The sequence below is a fragment of the Pan paniscus genome, chromosome 3 (assembly GCF_029289425.2).
Source record: "Pan paniscus chromosome 3, NHGRI_mPanPan1-v2.0_pri, whole genome shotgun sequence".
Classification (NCBI taxonomy): Eukaryota; Metazoa; Chordata; class Mammalia; order Primates; family Hominidae; genus Pan; species Pan paniscus.
The window spans coordinates 48,964,705-48,982,743 of NC_073252.2; the positions used below are offsets into that span (position 1 = coordinate 48,964,705).

General features: G+C 36.3%; 1 protein-coding gene across 4 annotated transcripts in view; it reads left to right on the forward strand.

Annotated features, from left to right (window-relative positions):
• The window catches only part of PRKG2 (protein kinase cGMP-dependent 2), a 126,922-nt gene extending 109,205 nt beyond the window's left edge, over window positions 1-17,717 (forward strand). For all 4 annotated transcript variants that reach the window (XM_057302079.2, XM_003832268.5, XM_008957652.4 and 1 more), the window contains 3 exons: window positions 786-848; window positions 12,759-12,825; window positions 15,416-17,717. In XM_057302079.2, coding sequence (XP_057158062.1) covers window positions 786-848; window positions 12,759-12,825; window positions 15,416-15,511 — 226 coding nt within the window. In that variant the 3' untranslated portion in view covers window positions 15,512-17,717. The remainder of the gene's footprint in view (window positions 1-785; window positions 849-12,758; window positions 12,826-15,415) is intronic.
• The last annotated feature ends 322 nt before the right edge of the window (window positions 17,718-18,039 follow it).

The following is an 18,039-nucleotide window of genomic DNA, read 5'->3' on the forward strand; positions in this document are numbered from 1 at the left end:
ACAAAAATGTATTGTACTCAGGCAACGGACATCCTTAATACCCTGAGTTGATCACTAGGCATTATATACGCATAACGAATTTTCTCATGTGCCACATAAATTTTCACAATATAAAATAGGAGTAATTTATTTATAATAATCTTGTTATTTTGAAAGAAAATTAGTCGTGATAATGAAGTGTTATTATATGACCTCTTTCCATCTTCATTTTTTAAAAAGTGCTCCTCTGTTCTTATTTTAAATTACCCCAACTTCTACTTACCATTAAAAATAATTTATCAGAGAATAGGAAACTTCTGGATTTTTTTTGTTTAAAATTCATTTTGCTGTTTTTTTCCTATTTGAGCTTTTAAAAAAGCGTTACAATTTAGTATAATTTAGAACTAAAAACATAGCTATGGGTTGCCAGTATGAATTCCTGCATGCTTCTAAGATTTCAGCTTAGATGTAAATGATTCTCTAAAGCTTGCCCCGGTTTTCTCAGCACAGTTGGCAAGATAGTGCCTGCTTGTTCTTTAAAGTATTTATTCATACCTTATACACACATATATATATACACTCCAAAGTCTAATTTAACTGTGGCTCCTACAGGGAGGAGGTCGTGTCTTTTCACCTCCCTAAACTCAGATGTCTGGTCTACAGTAGCAACTTCATGCATGTTTTTAAATGAATGAATGAATTAATTAATTAACAAATAGATGTTAAGTTTTAATTTAAAATTTTCGGAATTATAATTATTATAAATATAATTATTATAAATTGCCTTTTACAAATTATTGTTTTAGGCAAAATCCAACAGAAAGGCTGGGAAATCTGAAGAATGGAATAAATGACATTAAGAAACACAGGTACATAATTATTTCTTTGCCCAGAAAAATATAGAAATTTAGAGAACAATGTGGTACTTGCAAAAGCTTCTCTCAGGAGGCCACAAAGGTCCCTTTCCAGACTTTCAAATTTTTCTTTATAGTGCTTTGCTTTTTATCTGTGTTTTAGTAGATGTAGTTATAATAATCAATCTCAAAGTGATTTGTCTCATGCTGGAAATTCGTATCAAGAATGACTGAAGTTACAAAAGAAGTTACAAAAATCACATCTTCAAGTCATAGCAAATTAACTTTTTATCCACTTCTGTCTTTATTATTCTTTAGGTTTTTTTTTTTTTTTTTTTTTTTTTTTTTTTTTTTAATGACAGAGTCTCACCCTGTTGCCCAGGCTGGAGTGCAATGCCACGATCTTGGCTCATTGCAATCTCCACCTCCTGGGTTCAAATGAGTCTCCTGCCTCAGCCTCCGGAGGAGCTGGGATTACAGGCACCTGCCACCACACCCAGCTGATTTTTGTATTTTTAGTAGAGACAGGGTTTCACCATGTTGGCCAGGCTGGTCTCAAACTCCTGACCTCATGATCCACCTGCCTCAGCCTCCCAAAGTGCTGGGATTATAGGCACAAGCCACCATGCCTGATCCTAGTATGTATTTTTATTGATCTATACTAGCTGTACATATTTATTATACTTTGAAATATCAACTTGGAATCTGTGAAGGAATTACATTCTAATTTGGGCATTTAACTTGTAAGTAAAAGAAGATAACATTGTTGTTGCCAGTATTCAAGAGGATGGTTCACCTAAATCAACTGTGAAAAAGTATTCTATTTCAGGTTTAATTAATATATATTTATTTTAAATATAATTTTCCTTTGAATATCCTCAAATTCTTAACCCTCATATTATATTTTACTTTTTGGGTAATGGACATTGATTTCACTGGTTTCCACAGAACCTCAAACCATGCTTTATCCTTTTGCAGTAATCTGACGTGTACTTTTTCAGTTCTGTGAATTTTTAAAGCTGGCCTTCAGAGCCATTGATAACCTTCATAAGACGGCCTGTTGTGGGGTGGGGGGAGCGGGGAGGGATAGCATTAGGAGATATGCCTAATGTAAATGATGAGTTAATGGGTGCAGCACACCAACATGGCACATGTATAGATACGTAACAAACCTGCACGTTGTGCACATGTACCCTAGAACTTAAAGTATAATAATAAAAAAAAGACATCCTCTCTGATGTATTAAATATTCAAATGTGGCGGTTCAAACCTTTAGGTTTTGGCTTGTTAAATCAGTGCTTGGATAACTCCTGCCATCTTTAAGATGTTTTCATTTTGCTCATGATTCACAGATAAAAAAATTACTTTTAAGAATATGTAGATAGTGCAAAATACATTTGAGACTTTTATTATTGAAATCCTTTGACTACACAGATATGTTCACTTTTAGAAATGAAAAGACCTCATTCCTTTATAGATTTTTCACTGAAGAAATAGGGGCACATCAACATGGTATGAACATAAAGGGAGAAGGGCTGTTGCTGAATAGAAATGCTATTCATGTTTCTTAACAGTAGCAGCACAGCTTCAGAACAAAAACAAAAAATCAACCTGCCAATTTTACTGTATGTGTTAATGAACTTACTTGACATAAAGCCATGTATTCAATACTGTAAATTCATATTGAGCTCTGCCTTAAGGATGTTTTTAGTAAGAAAGGGAGGGAGGAAACATAGGAAGGAAAGAAAGATAAAGACACATGTAGATTTTATAGAATCAAAATGCTTGTACTATTCTAATGTTCTGTGCTATCCTTTGGATTGCCTTCAGCTGTAAAGCTCATTATTTGTCTTAGATTCTAATTTATTTTCTTCCAGCGCTCCATGCTGTTATCACAATTTCTTTTCTCATCATAAAATGACACAGAAACACACTATTCATATTGAGGAAACAAGTGCTCTGTCAATTAAAGCCATTCTTCCAATATACATTCTTCCTTTCTCTCATTATGGAAGGTTCTTCATGTTATGCTTTGGCATAGCTGGGAAATAGAAGTGATATATCTGTTAACAGGCTCCAGCTTAGCTTTTACTTCTTCTTTACCTGAGGCTCATTTAAATGTAGCTGTCAAATTGTCATTAGATGCACATGCAAATTGCTGCTAAAGGATTTTCTCACCTCAGCATAGCAATAAAGAATTTTGAATTTCCTTCCCTGTAGGGATTAATTTGTCTATTCCTTCTTAATAGGCAACATTGTCTTTGCTATATGTAATATAGACTCTGAGTGCAGAGTATAGAGTTGATTAATAAGATATACCAAATTTACGGTGTCTTCGGTTGTGTAGATGCTCAGAAGCATTTTTTCATTCTATTTTCATAGTGCTTTTTAAGCTATAAAGCTGAAGGTGGGGAACATCAGAAAACTTGATCTTTCTCTCCAAATGGGAGTGTTTAAAAACCTTCCACAAGTCTTTAAGCTGCGTAGCTTCTCTACTCAGTATATTCTTAGAGTTAAAAACAAACGAACAAACAAAAAAACTTCTTTCTAAAGTTTGGCATCAGATTTTCTCAGTCTCTTCTAAAGTAAAACTTTTTTTTTCTTAGAGAACCAGTCACTTTAATTTTGTTTTTTTTTTCTTTTTTCTATTTGTCTCTCTTTCTTTTTTTTATTATATTTTAAGTTTTAGGGTACATGTGCACAACGTGCAGGTTAGTTACGTATGTATACATGTGCCATGTTGGTGTGCAGCACCCAGTAACTCGTCATTTAACATTAGGTATATCACCAAATGCCATACCTCCCCCCTCCCCCCACCCCACAACAGGCCCCGGTGTGTGATGTTCCCATTCCTGTGTCCATGTGTTCTCATTGTTCAATTCCCATCTATGAGTGAGAACATGCAGTATTTGGTTTTTTGTCCTTGCAATAGTTTGCTGAGAATGATGGTTTCCAGCTTCATCCATGTCCCTACAAAGGACATGAACTCATCATTTTTTATGGCTGCATAGTGTTCCATGGTATATATGTGCCACATTTTCTTAATCCAGTCTATCATTGTTGGACATTTGGGTTGGTTCCATGTCTTTGCTATTGTGAATAGTGCCCCAATAAACGTACATGTGCATGTGTTTTTATAGCAGCATGATTTATAATCCTTTGGGTATATACCCAGTAATGGGATGGCTGGGTCAAATGGTATTTCTAGTTCTAGATCCCTGAGGAATTGCCACACTGACTTCCACAATGGTTGAACTAGTTTACAGTCCCACCAACGGTGTAAAAGTGTTCCTATTTCTCCACATCCTCTCCAGCACCTGTTGTTTCTTGACTTTTTAATGATCGCCATTCTAACTGGTGTGAGATGGTATCTCATTGTGGCTTTGATTTGCATTTCTCTGATGGCCAGTGATGATGAGCATTTTTTCATGTGTCTTTTGGCTGCATAAATGTCTTCTTTTGAGAAGTGTCTGTTCATATCCTTCACCCACTTGTTGATGGGCTTGTTTGTTTTTTCTTGTAAATTTGTTTGAGTTCATTGTAGATTCTGGATATTAGCCCTTTGTCAGATGAGTAGATTGCAGAAATTTTCTCCCATTCTGTAGGTTGCCTCTTCACTCTGATGGTAGTTTCTTTTGCTGTGCAGAAGCTCTTTAGTTTAATTAGATCTCATTTGTCAATTTTGTCTTTTGTTGCCATTGCTTTTGGTGTTTTAGACATGAAGTCCTTGCCCACGCCTATGTCCTGAATGGTAATGCCTAGGTTTTCTTCTAGGGTTTTTATGGTTTTAGGTCTAACGTTTAAGTCTTTAATCCATCTTGAATTAATTTTTGTATAAGGTGTAAGGAAGGGATCCAGTTTCAGCTTTCTACATATGGCTAGCCAGTTTTCCCAGCACCATTTATTAAATAGAGAATCGTTTCCCCATTTCTTGTTTTTGTCAGGTTTGTCAAAGATCAGATGGTTGTAGATGTGCGGCATTATTTCTGAGGGCTCTGTTCTGTTCCATTGATCTATATCTCTGTTTTGGTACCAGTAACATGCTGTTTTTGTTACTGTAGCCTTGTAGTATAGTTTGAAGTCAGGTAGCGTGATGCCTCCACCTTTGTTCTTTTGGCTTAGGATTGACTTGGCAATCCGGGCTCTTTTTTGGTTCCATATGAACTTTAAAGTAGTTTTTTCCAATTCTGTGAAGAAAGGCATTGGTAGCTTGATGGGGATGGCACTGAATCTATAAATTACCTTGGGCAGTATGGCCATTTTCACGATATTGATTCTTCCTACCCATGAGCATGGAATGTTCTTCCATTTGTTTGTATCCTCTTTTATTTTGTTGAGCAGTGGTTTGTAGTTCTCCTTGAAGAGGTTCTTCACATGCCTTGTAAGTTGGATTCCTAGGTATTTTATTCTCTTTGAAGCAATTGTGAATGGGAGTTCACTCATGATTTGGCTCTCTGTTTGTCTGTTATTGGTGTATAAGAATGCTTGTGATTTTTGCACATTGATTTTGTATCCTGAGTCTTTGCTGAAGTTGCCTATCAGCTTAAGGAGATTTTGGGCTGCGACAGTGGGGTTTTCTAGATACACAATCATGTCATCTGCAAACAGGGACAATTTGACTTCCTCTTTTCCTAATTGAATACCCTTTATTTCCTTCTCCTGCCTGATTGCCCTGGCTAGAACTTCCAACACTATATTGAATAGGAGTGGTGACAGAGGGCATCCCTGTCTTGTGCCAGTTTTCAGAGGGAATGCTTCCAGTTTTTGCCCATTCAGTATGATATTGGCTGTGGGTTTGTCATAGGTAGCTCTTATTATTTTGAGATACGTCCCATCAATACCTCATTTATTGAGAGTTTTTAGCATGAAGCGTTGAATTTTGTCAAAGGCCTTTTCTGCATCTATTGAGATAATCAAGTGGTTTTTGTCCTTGGTTCTGTTTATATGCTGGATTATGTTTATTGATTTGCATATATTGAACCAGCCTTGCATCCCAGGGATGAAGCCCACTTGATCATGGTGGATAAGCTTTTTGATGTGCTGCTGGATTCGGTTTGCCAGTATTTTATTGAGGATTTTTGCATCAATGTTCATCAAGGATATTGGTCTAAAATTCTCTTTTTGTTTGTTGTGTCTCTGCCAGACTTTGGTATTTTAAAACAATACAGTTGTATCTATCTGTCCATTCTATATTAAATAATCTTTCTCAGAAATAGCTACAGAGCTCTGATATCTTGTGTCTAAGAGCTAATTTAAAACTAGGCACCAGTCATGTCTCCCAACACCTATCTCAAAAGAAGGCTGATATACTTGTAAGGTACCACGATATCTTTCCTGACAGGAAGAGGAAACATTTGTTTCAGGTTCAGGCATACCTTGTTTTATCCCACTTTGCTTTACTTACTGCACCTTGCAGATATTTTATTTTTTACCAATTGAAGGTTTGTGATAACCCTGCATCAAACAAGTCTATCAGGGCCATTTTTCCCACAACATTTGCTCACTTTGTGTGTCTGTGTTACATTTTGGTAATTCTTACAATATTTTACACTTTTCATTATTTTTATATCTATTATAGTGATCTGTGATCATTGATCTTTGATGTTAGTATTGTAATTTTGATGGCACCACAAACCGCAGCCATATAAGATGCCAAACTTCATCAATATATGTTGTGTGTTCTGATGACTTTATCGATGGCCCATTTTCCCATCTCTCCCTCTACTCAGACCTCCCTATTTCCTGAAATCAGGCCAATTAATAACCCTACAATGGCCTCTAAGTATTGAAGTAAAAGAAACAGTCTCAAGTCTCTCACTTTAAATAAAAAGCTAGAAATTATTAAGCTTAGTGAAGAAGGCATATCAAAAGCTGAGATAGACTGAAAGCTAGGCCTCCTGTGCCAATTAGTCAAGTTTTGAATCCAAAGGAAAGTTTCTTGAAGGAAATTAAAGGTGTTACTCCAGTGAACACACGTGTATTATTCAGGGTTCTATAGAGGTATAGAACTAATGGAATAGATATATAAAAGGGAGTTTATTAAGTATTAACTCACGCGATCACAAGGTCCCACAATAGGCTGCAGGCTGAGGAGCAAGGAGAGCAGTCTGAGTTCCAAAACTGAAGAACTTCGAGTCCGATGTTCGAGGGCAAGAAGCATCCAGTACAGGAGAAAGATGTAGACTGGGAGGCTAGGCCAGTCTCTCTTTTCACATTTTTCTGCCTGCTTATATTCTAGCCGCACTGGCAGCTAATTATGTTGTGCCCACTGAGATTACGGGTGGGTCTGCCTTTCCCAGCCCACTAACACAAATGTTAATCTCTTTTGGCAACACCTTCACAAACACACCCAGGATCAGTACTTCAATCCAATCAACCTGCCTCTCATTATTAACCATCACAATGCACATGGTAAGAAAGCAAAACTGGCTTATTGCTGATATGGAACAAATTTTAGTAGTCTTTACAGAGATCAAACCAGACACAACATTTCTTTAACCCAAAGTCTAATCCAGAGCAAAATTCTAACCCTAGTCAACTCTATGAAGGCTGAGAGAGGTGAGGTAGCTGAAGAAGAAAAGTCAGAAGCTGTCAGAAATTGGTTCATGAAGTTTAAGAAAAAAAGCCATCTCCATAACTTAAAAGGGCAAGGTGAAGAAGCAAGTGCTGATATAGAAGCTCCAGCAAGTTATCCAGAAGATTCAGCTAAGATCATTGATGAAAGTGTCTACATAAACAATAGATTTTCAGTGAAGAATAAATTGCCTTACATTGAAAGAAGATACTGTCTAGGATTTTCCTAGCTAGAGAGGAGAAGCTAATATCTAGCTTCAAAGCTCTGAAGAACAGATTAACTCTCTTATTAGGAATACAGCTGGTGACTTGAAGTCAATGCTCATTTGCCATTCTAAAAATCCTAAGGCCCTTAAGAATGATGCTAAATCTACTCTGCCGGTGCTTTATAAATTGAACAAAGCCTGAATGACACCATATCTGTTTACAGAATGGTTTACTGAATATTTTAAGCCTACTCTTGAGACCTCCTGCTCAGAATAAAATATTTCTTTCAAATATTACTGTTCATTGACAATGCACCTAGTCACCAAAGAGCTCTGATGGAAATGTACAAGGAGATTAATATATTTTCATGGCTGTTAACATCCATTCTGCAGCCCAGGAACCAAGGAGTATTTATTTTTAATTTTAATGTTTTTGAGGGTCTCATTCTGTTACCCAGGCTGGAGTGCAGTGGCACAAACATGGCTCACTGCAGCCTAAACCTCAAGGAATAATTTTGATGAATTTAAAGTCTTGTTATTGAGAAATACATTCTGTAAGGCTATAGCTGCCATAGTGATTCCTTTGATGGCTCTGGGCAAAGTGAGTTGAAAACCTTCTGTAAAGAATTCACCATTCTAAATGCCATTATAAACATTTGTGATTTATCAGAGGAGGCTAAAATAGCAACATCAATAGGAGTCTGGAAAAAGTTGATCCTAACCCTCATAAATGGCTTTGGGAAGTTGAAGACTTAATTGGAGAAAGTAAATGCAGATGTGCTAGAAATATCAATAGAACTAGAATTTGAATTGAAGCCTGAACATACAACTGAATGTTGCAATCTAATGATGAAACTTGAACAGATGAGGAGTTGCTTCTTATGGATGAGCAAAGAAAGTGGTTTCTTGAAATCTAATCTACTTCTGGCAAAGATGCTGTGAACATTGTTGAAATGACAACAAAGGATTTAAATATTACATAAACTTACTTAGTTGATAATGTAGTAGCAGGGTTTTAAAGAATTGACCTCAATTTATTTATTTATTTGATTATTTATTTATTTTAGAGTCTCACTGTCACCCAGGCTGGAGTGCAGTGGTGTGATTAGGGCTTACTGCAGCCTTGAATTCCTGGGCTCAAGTGATCTTCCTGCCTTAGCCTCCTGAGTAGCTGGAACTATGGGTGCATGCCACCATGTCTGGATAATTTTTTAACATTTTTTTTGTAGAGATGGGTGTCTTGCCATGTTACCCAAACTCCTGGCCTCAAGAGATCCTGCCACATTAGCCTCCCAAAGTGCTAGGATTGTAGGCATGAGCCACTATGCCCAGCCTAACCTCAGTTTTAAAAGAAGTTCTACTCTGCATAAAATGCTATCAAACAGTATCACATACTATAGAGAACTTTTATGAAATGAAAAGTTAATCAATACAGCAAAGTTTATCATTGTCTTATTTTAAGAAATTACCACAGCCACTCCAACCTTTAGCGACCCCTGCCCTTGTCAGTCAGCAGCCATCAACACCAAAGCATGACCTTCCACCTTTTTGACCATAGCAAAAAGACTATGATTCATTGAAGGCTCAGATGATTGTTAGCATTTTTAGCAATAAAGTATTTTAAAATTATGCACATTTTTAGACATAATGCGGTTGTACACTTAATACACTGCAGTTCAGTTTAAACATAACTTTTATATGCACTGGGAACTCCAAAATTTCTGTGACTTGCCTTATTACAGTGGTTTGGATCTGAACCTTCAATATCTCCAAGGTATGCCTGTATTTTAACATTGTTTTTGATATTTCTAGTCTTTGAAATTACTTTCAAGAATAGACTCTATGAGTCTTCTGAAATGAAGAAGCAGTTTATGTGCTGTTGCTGCTAATATTTCTCTGGTGAATATTTTTTACACACCACTGCATGCTGGCGCTTGCATTACTTAAAATGTGGTTAGTGTCAAAAGACCATGTGTTAAGTGAATAGCCATGCATGTTAAGTAAGTACTGTGATAAGTCAGATTGTAACAAGTACTCTGTAAGCAACACATGGGCTGTTTGATTCAGTAGAGTGATGGTAATGATTTTTATTAATATTTATGAGGCACCTCAGGGTAGAGAGCATTGTAAAATATGTTAAAAGGAATTGTTGCCATATTTGGTGACAAAAGAAAAGAATCCATAGAACTGTGTACCTAGAAATCCCTAAAAGTGGAGGCTCAGTCTATGCAAAAAAGCAATGGGTAGAACAAAGAGAGGATTTCTGTGGTTTTACAGCAAGGGCAGAGGAGGGATATAAAACAGCTGGGTTGCAGTCTGACTCTCACTTTTTGACTGGAGTTTCAGCAGCTTATGGCAAAATGATATTTTGGTTTAGAATAGCATCTGAAATGGAATGCACTAGTGTCTGCTCTCTGTTTTTCGTTCCTTTTCTATTGCTAAGCTTAGACTTGTAATAGGAAATCCAGTCAAGCACTAAGCCAAACCCAAGTCTGGGGATGAGAAGAGAGTGAGAAAGGTGGAAGAGCCTAACTTCTGGTATGGCCAACAGACAGAGCAATGTGACAGCCTTCTGAAAGTCTCCCTGCCTTTAATCACAGGGACGCATCACCATCCCATTCTGGCCCCTGTGGTCTTTCTTTATCTCTAAAGCAGCCAGAAGTATCTTTTGAAAAGTAGCTGGTGTCATTTACTTAGAGCTTTCTGATTCTTTCACTACACGTAGAAATCTTGATTCCTTACTGTGCCTGCAAAGCTGTACGTGATCTAGCCTCTGGCTCTTTCTCAGACATCATTTTTTTTTTCTAGTTTCCTCTGCATTCACTACACTTCAGCTCATTCCTTCCATCTGGAAGGGCTTTGCCACAGATCCTCCCATGGTTCTCCCTTCTCTTCATTCTGGCTCTTTCAAATATCACTTTTTCAAATACTTCGCTAGCTATAAGCAGCCCTTCCCAACCTGTTCCTATTCCCGACATCATCTACCACTTTATTCTCTTTTATCTTCCTTGTACTTACTACTGTCTGAAATTAATTTAATAATTTATATTGTTTACTTGACTTTTTTCTGTCACCTCCCAGCAAAACAAAAACATCTTAAAACCTTCCACAAGTCTTTAAGCTGTGTAGCCTCTCTACTCAGTATATTCTTAGAATTAAAAAACAAACAAACAAACAAATTTCTTTCTAAAGTTTGGCATCAGATTTTCTTAGTCCCTTCTAAAGTAAAACTTTTTTTTCTTAGAGAATTAGTCACTTTAATTTTGTATTTAAAAACAATACAGTTGTATGTATCTGTCCATTCTATATTAAATAATCTTTCCCAAAAATAGCTACAGAGCTCTGGTATCTTGTATGTAAGAGCTAATTTAAAACTAGGCACCAGTCATGTCTCCCAACACCTACCTTAAAAGAAGGCTGATATACTTGTAGGGTACAACTAAATCTTTCCTGACAGGAAGAGGAAACATTTGTTTCAGTTACAGGCATACCTTATTTGATCGCACTTTGCTTTACTTACTGCACCTTGCAGATATTTTATCTTTTACAAATTGAAGGTTTGTGATAACCCTGCATCAAGCAAGTCTATCAGGGCCATTTTTTGATGCCTGAGACCAAGCTGACTTTCCATAAATATTGGTTGGCTGGCTGAGCTGACCTCAGTGTGCCAGTAGAAAAGATCAGTGGCTATAGAACAGCATGATTTCATGTTCTTATTATAAGATCCTGAGAGACAGAGTAGATTGTTTCTGTTCAAGAGAAATGAGGCCTCCTGACTCCTGGTGTTATATTTCTAGACCATCAAGCTTGAAATATATACTTGAAATATATGAAGATCAGATCAGCCCTTTTAGATTAATGATGCATAAGCAATGATGAAAGAACTTCCGCTTAATCCCATATTTTCACAGATTACTGTAAAATACTTTTTCTGCTTAAGTATGTTTCTTTGCAGAGTCATTCAATCACTCAACAAAAATTTATTGAGCCCCTGTCCCATATCAAGCACTACTCCAAGTGCTGGGGCACAGAGAAAAGGAAATAGATAAAAATCTCTGCCCTCATGGAGCTTGCTTTCTAGTGGGGAGATAGAAAGTAAACACGATAACTAAGTCAAGTAGTATGTTAGATAGCTATAGATGCTAAGGGGGTAAGATAAAGTAGGGAAGGAGGATAAGAAGCTTGTGTGTGTGTGTGTGTGTGTGTGTGTGTGTGTGTGTGTGTGTGTGTTGGTGGGGGAGAGTTTCAATTTTAGATTGGATGGCCAAGGAAGATCTCACTGAGATGAACTTTGAGAAAAGACATGAAGGTGTTGAGAGAATAAGACATGGAAATCTAGAGAAAGAACAATCCAGCCTTGAGTACAAAGGCCTTAAAGTGGGAACAACCCTAGTTGGTTAGGAGAATAGTGAGAAGATAAATGAGTTAAGGGAGAAAGAAAGAGAAAAGTAATACACTGGTAAGGTAATGGAAGGATGGTGGTAGAAACAATGATTTTATAAAGCCTTATAGGTTACAGCAAAGACATGGAACAGACTTTGCCTTTTACACTGAGTAAGATGGAAAAGGTGGGGAAGTATTGAACCGAGGCATGTTGTGACCTGACTTATGCTATAAACAACCAATCTTGCTGCTCAGTTATCTCCAGCACAAAAGTACGGCTGGTTCCTTGCTAGTAGAGTGAAGGTATTGAAGACTGGCCAGATACTGAATATAGATAGAATGTGAAGCTAGCACTGACAGGATTTGCTCATGGACTCAGATAGGATATAAGGCAAAGAACAACTACAAGAGCTTTGGTTTGAGCAACTGGAAGAATTGAGATGAGGTTGGTGGAGAACATTTTAAGCTTCTGTTCGGACATGATACATGCCAGATGCCTATTAGACATCTAATTGTGAGAAGATGAATAAGAATTGTAGACCTTAGCCTGTAAGCTGATGGAGGGGTCTTGGTTGGAAATAGAAATTTGGGAATAATTAGCGTGTAAGTGCTATTTAAAGCCATGGCAGATAACTTGACATGCTAATAGTTTATCATCCAAGTAATATTCCTTTTTGTCCTCTCTTTCTTTCTCCCTTCCTTCCTTCCTTCCTTCCTTCCTTCCTTCGTTCTTTCCTTCCTTCCTTCCTTTCTCATTTCTCAGGTGGTTAAATGGTTTTAATTGGGAGGGACTGAAAGCACGGAGCCTTCCATCACCTTTGCAAAGAGAGGTATTGTATTTATTATATTACTTTTTTATTTTTTTCCCAGGGATTTGTTTTTGTACACAGATTTTAGATGTGTGTGTATGTATATGCCCATAACAGATTTTGGGTGTTTTTTTTAAAAGCAGTTTTTATTTTAAATTAAGTGAGTTTGTCTTAGTAATTGTGATTATAGGGACTAAATAGTACTGCCTAGCTGATGGATATTAACTTACCTGTCAAGAACCAAATACATGTCAGTGCCACTTAAGTCCCAAAGTAGTCAGTGTTGTTCAGGCTGACAAATGACTGTATAAATTTGGTGTGAACAATGTATGTAACTTAAGATTTTCTAATAGCCATTTTAAAAAGGTGAGAAAAAGGGTGAAAATAGTTTTAATTATCATAATACCTCCAAAATGTTATTTCAATATATAATCAATATAAAATATTAGTGAGATAGGTTATGTTTATTTTTCCATAATAAATTTTCTAAATCCCAAGTGAATTTTACTGTTACAGCACATCTCAGTTCAGAAGAGCGACATTTCAAGTGCTCAGTCACTTCGTGTTGCTAATGGTTTTGTTATTGGATAGTGCAGCTCTAGAGGCAGCAGAACTTCAGCTAACATGGGAGGAAGAATGACTCAGGAATGATCTAGGTCAACATACTACTAAGTTTATGTTAGTGTTTTTTCCAAAAGATTGCAAAGATCTATATTTCCTCTTATACATTGGTAGATTGCTATCTGACTTTTTTTCATCAAAGTGTAGTTGTGGAGAATATGATTTCCAGTATGTTGTAAATATTGACATTTTAAAATAAAACACTAGGCCAGGCATGGTGGCTCACGCCTGTAATCCTAGCACTTTGGGAGGCCGAGGCGGGCGGATCACGAGGACAGGAGATCGAGACCATCCTGGCTAACATGGTGAAACCCTGTCTCTACTAAAAATAAAAAAAAAATTAGCCGGGCATGGTGGCGGGCACCTGTCATCCCAGCTACTCAGGAGGCTGAGGCAGGAGAATGGCGTGAACTCAGGAGGAGGAGCTTGCAGTGAGCTGAGATCACGCCACTGCACTCCAGCCTGGATGACAGAGCAAGACTCCGTCTCAAAAAAAAAAAAAAATAATAATAATAATAATAAAACACTACTGTTACTTCATTCCTTTAAACATGTCTACTATAATCTAAATACCATTGAGATTTAATACCTATCTGCCACTTATAAAGTTTGGACAGAAATATTGTATCACTCCTTTTCATCATATCATCATATTTTCATTCTATGTTCCCTATAAGATTTCATCCTAATGTAAAATGCTTCTTTGCTTGACAATCTTTCTTGATCATTCTTTAAATGCCTTTGAATTTTAGATTTAAAATTTGTGATAACACCAGTATTTCTTCTGAATTCTGTTATAATTACATTTTTATGGCATGCAGTGTCAAATGGCATAAATATATTATGAATATCTAAAGGTAATTATTAAATAAACATTTTTTGAGAAGAAATTATTTCATGTATCTATGGATAGATATTATTTATTAGAAGAATGGAATCAGATTCAGCATCAATTCTATTCCTTTTTAAAATTATTGTTATGCAGATACAAGTTCTAAGAGTTGTGTTCTCACATATATAAGTGGGAATGGAGGGTTTTATTACAGCGATGTCACTTTGAGCTCCTTCTGAATGATCTCTAGCTCTGTTCCTCCACCACATTATGATCTATCATAAATAATATTTTTAATGATTTTTCAGCTGATCATTCAGTTAGGCATTACTTACATTTGTTTGAAAGCAGAGTTAGAAATCATTTTATTTGTGAAATAATTTAATACCAGCATAATTTCACTCTCTCAACAGGGTCACTAATATTCTGAATTGTTCCTTTTTTGGCATTCTGAATACTTTATATGGATCAATTAACCATAAAAATTTCAGGATTGGTGAGAAACTTATATAATGGAAGAAGAACGCTAGCAGATTTTGATTTTAAAAGAGTTTTCAATTAAAAAAATAAATAGACATCATTTCTGTCACTTATTTTTTTTTTTGAGAGAAAGTCTCACTCTGTTACCCAGGCTGGAGTGCAGTGGTGTGATCTCAGCTCACTGCAACCTTCACCTCTCAGGTTCAAGTGATTCTCCTGCCTCAGCCTCCAAAGTAGATGGGATCACAGGTGTGTGCCACCATGCCAAACTAATTTTTGTATTTTTAGTAGAGATGGAGTTTCACCACATTGGCCAGGCTGGTCTCGAACTCCTGACTTCAGGTGATCTGCTTGTCTCGGCCTCCCAAAGTGCTGGGATTACAGGCGTGAGCCACAGCGCCTGGCCTATTTCTGAACTTTTTCTTTAGGAAAACTCCTCATGCCAGGTAGTTACTATTGAATGTTATCTGGTGACCAAATCTATTTGGTTGTAAAGAGAAGATCTCATGAGGCTGAGACTAGGACTCAAGAATGATAATTGGTCATTTTTTTCTTGTATGTAACTTCCAAGTGGCTGCAGTATGAAATCAGTGCTCTGAAATAAAAAACATTACCCATATGTGATAGCATGCTTGGTCAACATTATTCTTCCTTTTGTTTTAATTATTTCTATATTAGCTCAAGGGACCCATAGATCACAGCTACTTTGACAAATATCCTCCTGAAAAGGGAATGCCTCCAGATGAGCTATCAGGCTGGGATAAAGACTTCTGACAGAAGAAAAGTTGATTACTGCCTGTACACTACAGAAGAGGACCTCAAGGATCAATAATCCAACACATTATTTTCTTTTCAGAGTATTATAATATCTTTGGAAGACCATTAGGGAAAAGAAATTCCTGCACAATGGGAAGAGGAGAATGGTGTGGATGTGGTTCTGAGTTATAGTGTCTTATTTAGATGCTGTGAATTATTGATGTATTACATTATTTGCTTTTCTCAACTGCTAGAGGCTACCCCATTTTCCTTTCCACAATCAGAGCCATTTTTGTTAAAGTGGCAGTTTTTTCTGCTATCTATTGTTCCATTCCAATCATATCCTTCTCGTTTGAGTACTACTAACGTTTAAAAAGGGTCTTGCCCTTGAATAACTAAGTCATACAAATAGAAGGAAAAACAATGGTGAATTTTGGAGAGCTCCCCAGCTCTCAGCAACTTCATATAAGCATGGTGGTATCTTAAAATGGTGGTTTGCAGAAACCATGGTAGCCAACAGAACCTCCTGACTTTCACCTGCTTTTAACCTGAAAATATATTAATACGCCTCTGACATGAGTCCAGGGAGAGGCAAGATTGAGCAATAGTCAGTGGCACCATTTCCTAAAGTAACTGAATCAATCAATCCAGTCAGGTAATTATTTTCTATTGGGGAACTTAGAAAAAAAAGTAAAGCAAGAAATATTTTCTCTCCTTTATGATCAGTGATACCTTAGAGACTTTTCGAAAGTCCTTGTTAAAGATAGTTACAATGTGTGGTTAAATGATGCTAAAATATTTTCACAACCAGAGTAGAAAACGTGCTGGAACAAAATTGCGAAGGCTTTTGCCTCCCAGTAAATAGAAAGGAAAATATATTCTAGTAGGTAAGACTGCTGACTCTTTGAAAATCTGAGGTATTTTGAAAAATTCTGTGATTGTTGCTATTAATAAACCAAAATTGTATAGAATCGTTAATTTTTAATATAAATCCCATTGACAAATGTTGATGCACTGTAGTCACTGCTGAGTTAATAGCTCTTTTTAAAGACATCTGAGTCATGGATGTGTTTATAAATTTAGATTGTTAAGACAGGCAAGCCACCAGAAAAGTGATAGGATTTCAGAAGTAAAAGGGACAACAGCATCCCTCCTATCCCTTCCTTGCAATCTCCCAAATAGTAAGTAGGATAGTTTCAATAGCATGGGACCTAGTACCTAAGAACTTTACTGGTGAATGGTTGTATGTATTGACCATGATCATTCCCTTACCCTCCTTCCAAAATGAATGAGAAGCAGAGACTTTTCTGTATTTTTTAAATCTAGCAGAGTAAAAATACTGTATAAGTTCCGGGATTATTCAAGCTTCTGGTTATATTTTCATATGTTAATGTTCTATGTCAAAAGGAACCTCTACTCAGTCCCCACTCATAATTTCATCATCCAGAAAAAAGCCAGCTATATGCTTCCTTAATGAGTTAAGCTAGATAAGTGAAGCCCAATCCAGAAAGGTGCATCCTTAACAAATTAGATTTCCACATTTATAATCCTTTTGCTGAACCAAAGAGTTTTTGTTTCCTGGAGCTGTATTTTTAAAGATTATGTATTGTACATAGAATAATCATTTTTAATAGGATTGACATAACCTGCTTAAAGAATTTCTAAGAGTTTTTAAAGATTTTTATTTGAATTTGGTTGGTTTGTACTGTATGTTTTTCCATGTATATATTTTTAAATTTCCAACCTATAAAGATAGAAAATTTATGTATTGGGTGGATATTAGAACTGTACAGTTATAATAGGAATGATATTCTCAAAGCAGATCAATAGTTGTAATTTTTAAAACCCTACATATATAGAAATAACCAAGTTAGAGTACTACAGGTTTATTTTTCCTGTGATTGACCATGTCAATGTGTTATCCTCCCATGTGATTTTTTATTGTTTCCTTAGAGTACTTTAAAAGATGAAGAAATGAGAGACTGAACCATTGAATAATCCCAACTCCACCATTTCCTAACTGGGAAAGTGATTTCGCTTTTTTGAGTACTAGCTTTCTCATTCATAGAAAAAGGCAGAGTAAAGTAATATTTACTTAGAGGCTTGTTTCAGGGATTAAGTTACGTAGAGAGTCTTTTGCCCGGTATCTGTGAAATAACCATTGCTGCATAGACGGGAGCTACTGTTACTGTCTCTATTAAAATTAAAGGGGCCTTAATAACCATTTAGTCCTGAATCTTATGTATCATTGGTATCTGTATGCAGAATTGTACTTATCAAATCCAGTATCTGTCTTTTTTTTCTTTTAAATCATGAAGTAAAAATGATTGATCAAAAACTTCGGTGTATGAGATGAAGGGTTAACCCTCACTAAAGTGAAGTGCTTCGTTAAGTTAACCTAAATTTTAATTTTTATGAATTAAAGATACACACATACAGGGAAATATGGAAAATTACCCTCATATATGCATACCCATCATTTTCCTAATCATTAAATCATTCCCTATCTCTCTAGTTAGGATGTAAACTTAATTTTTCATCCTTGA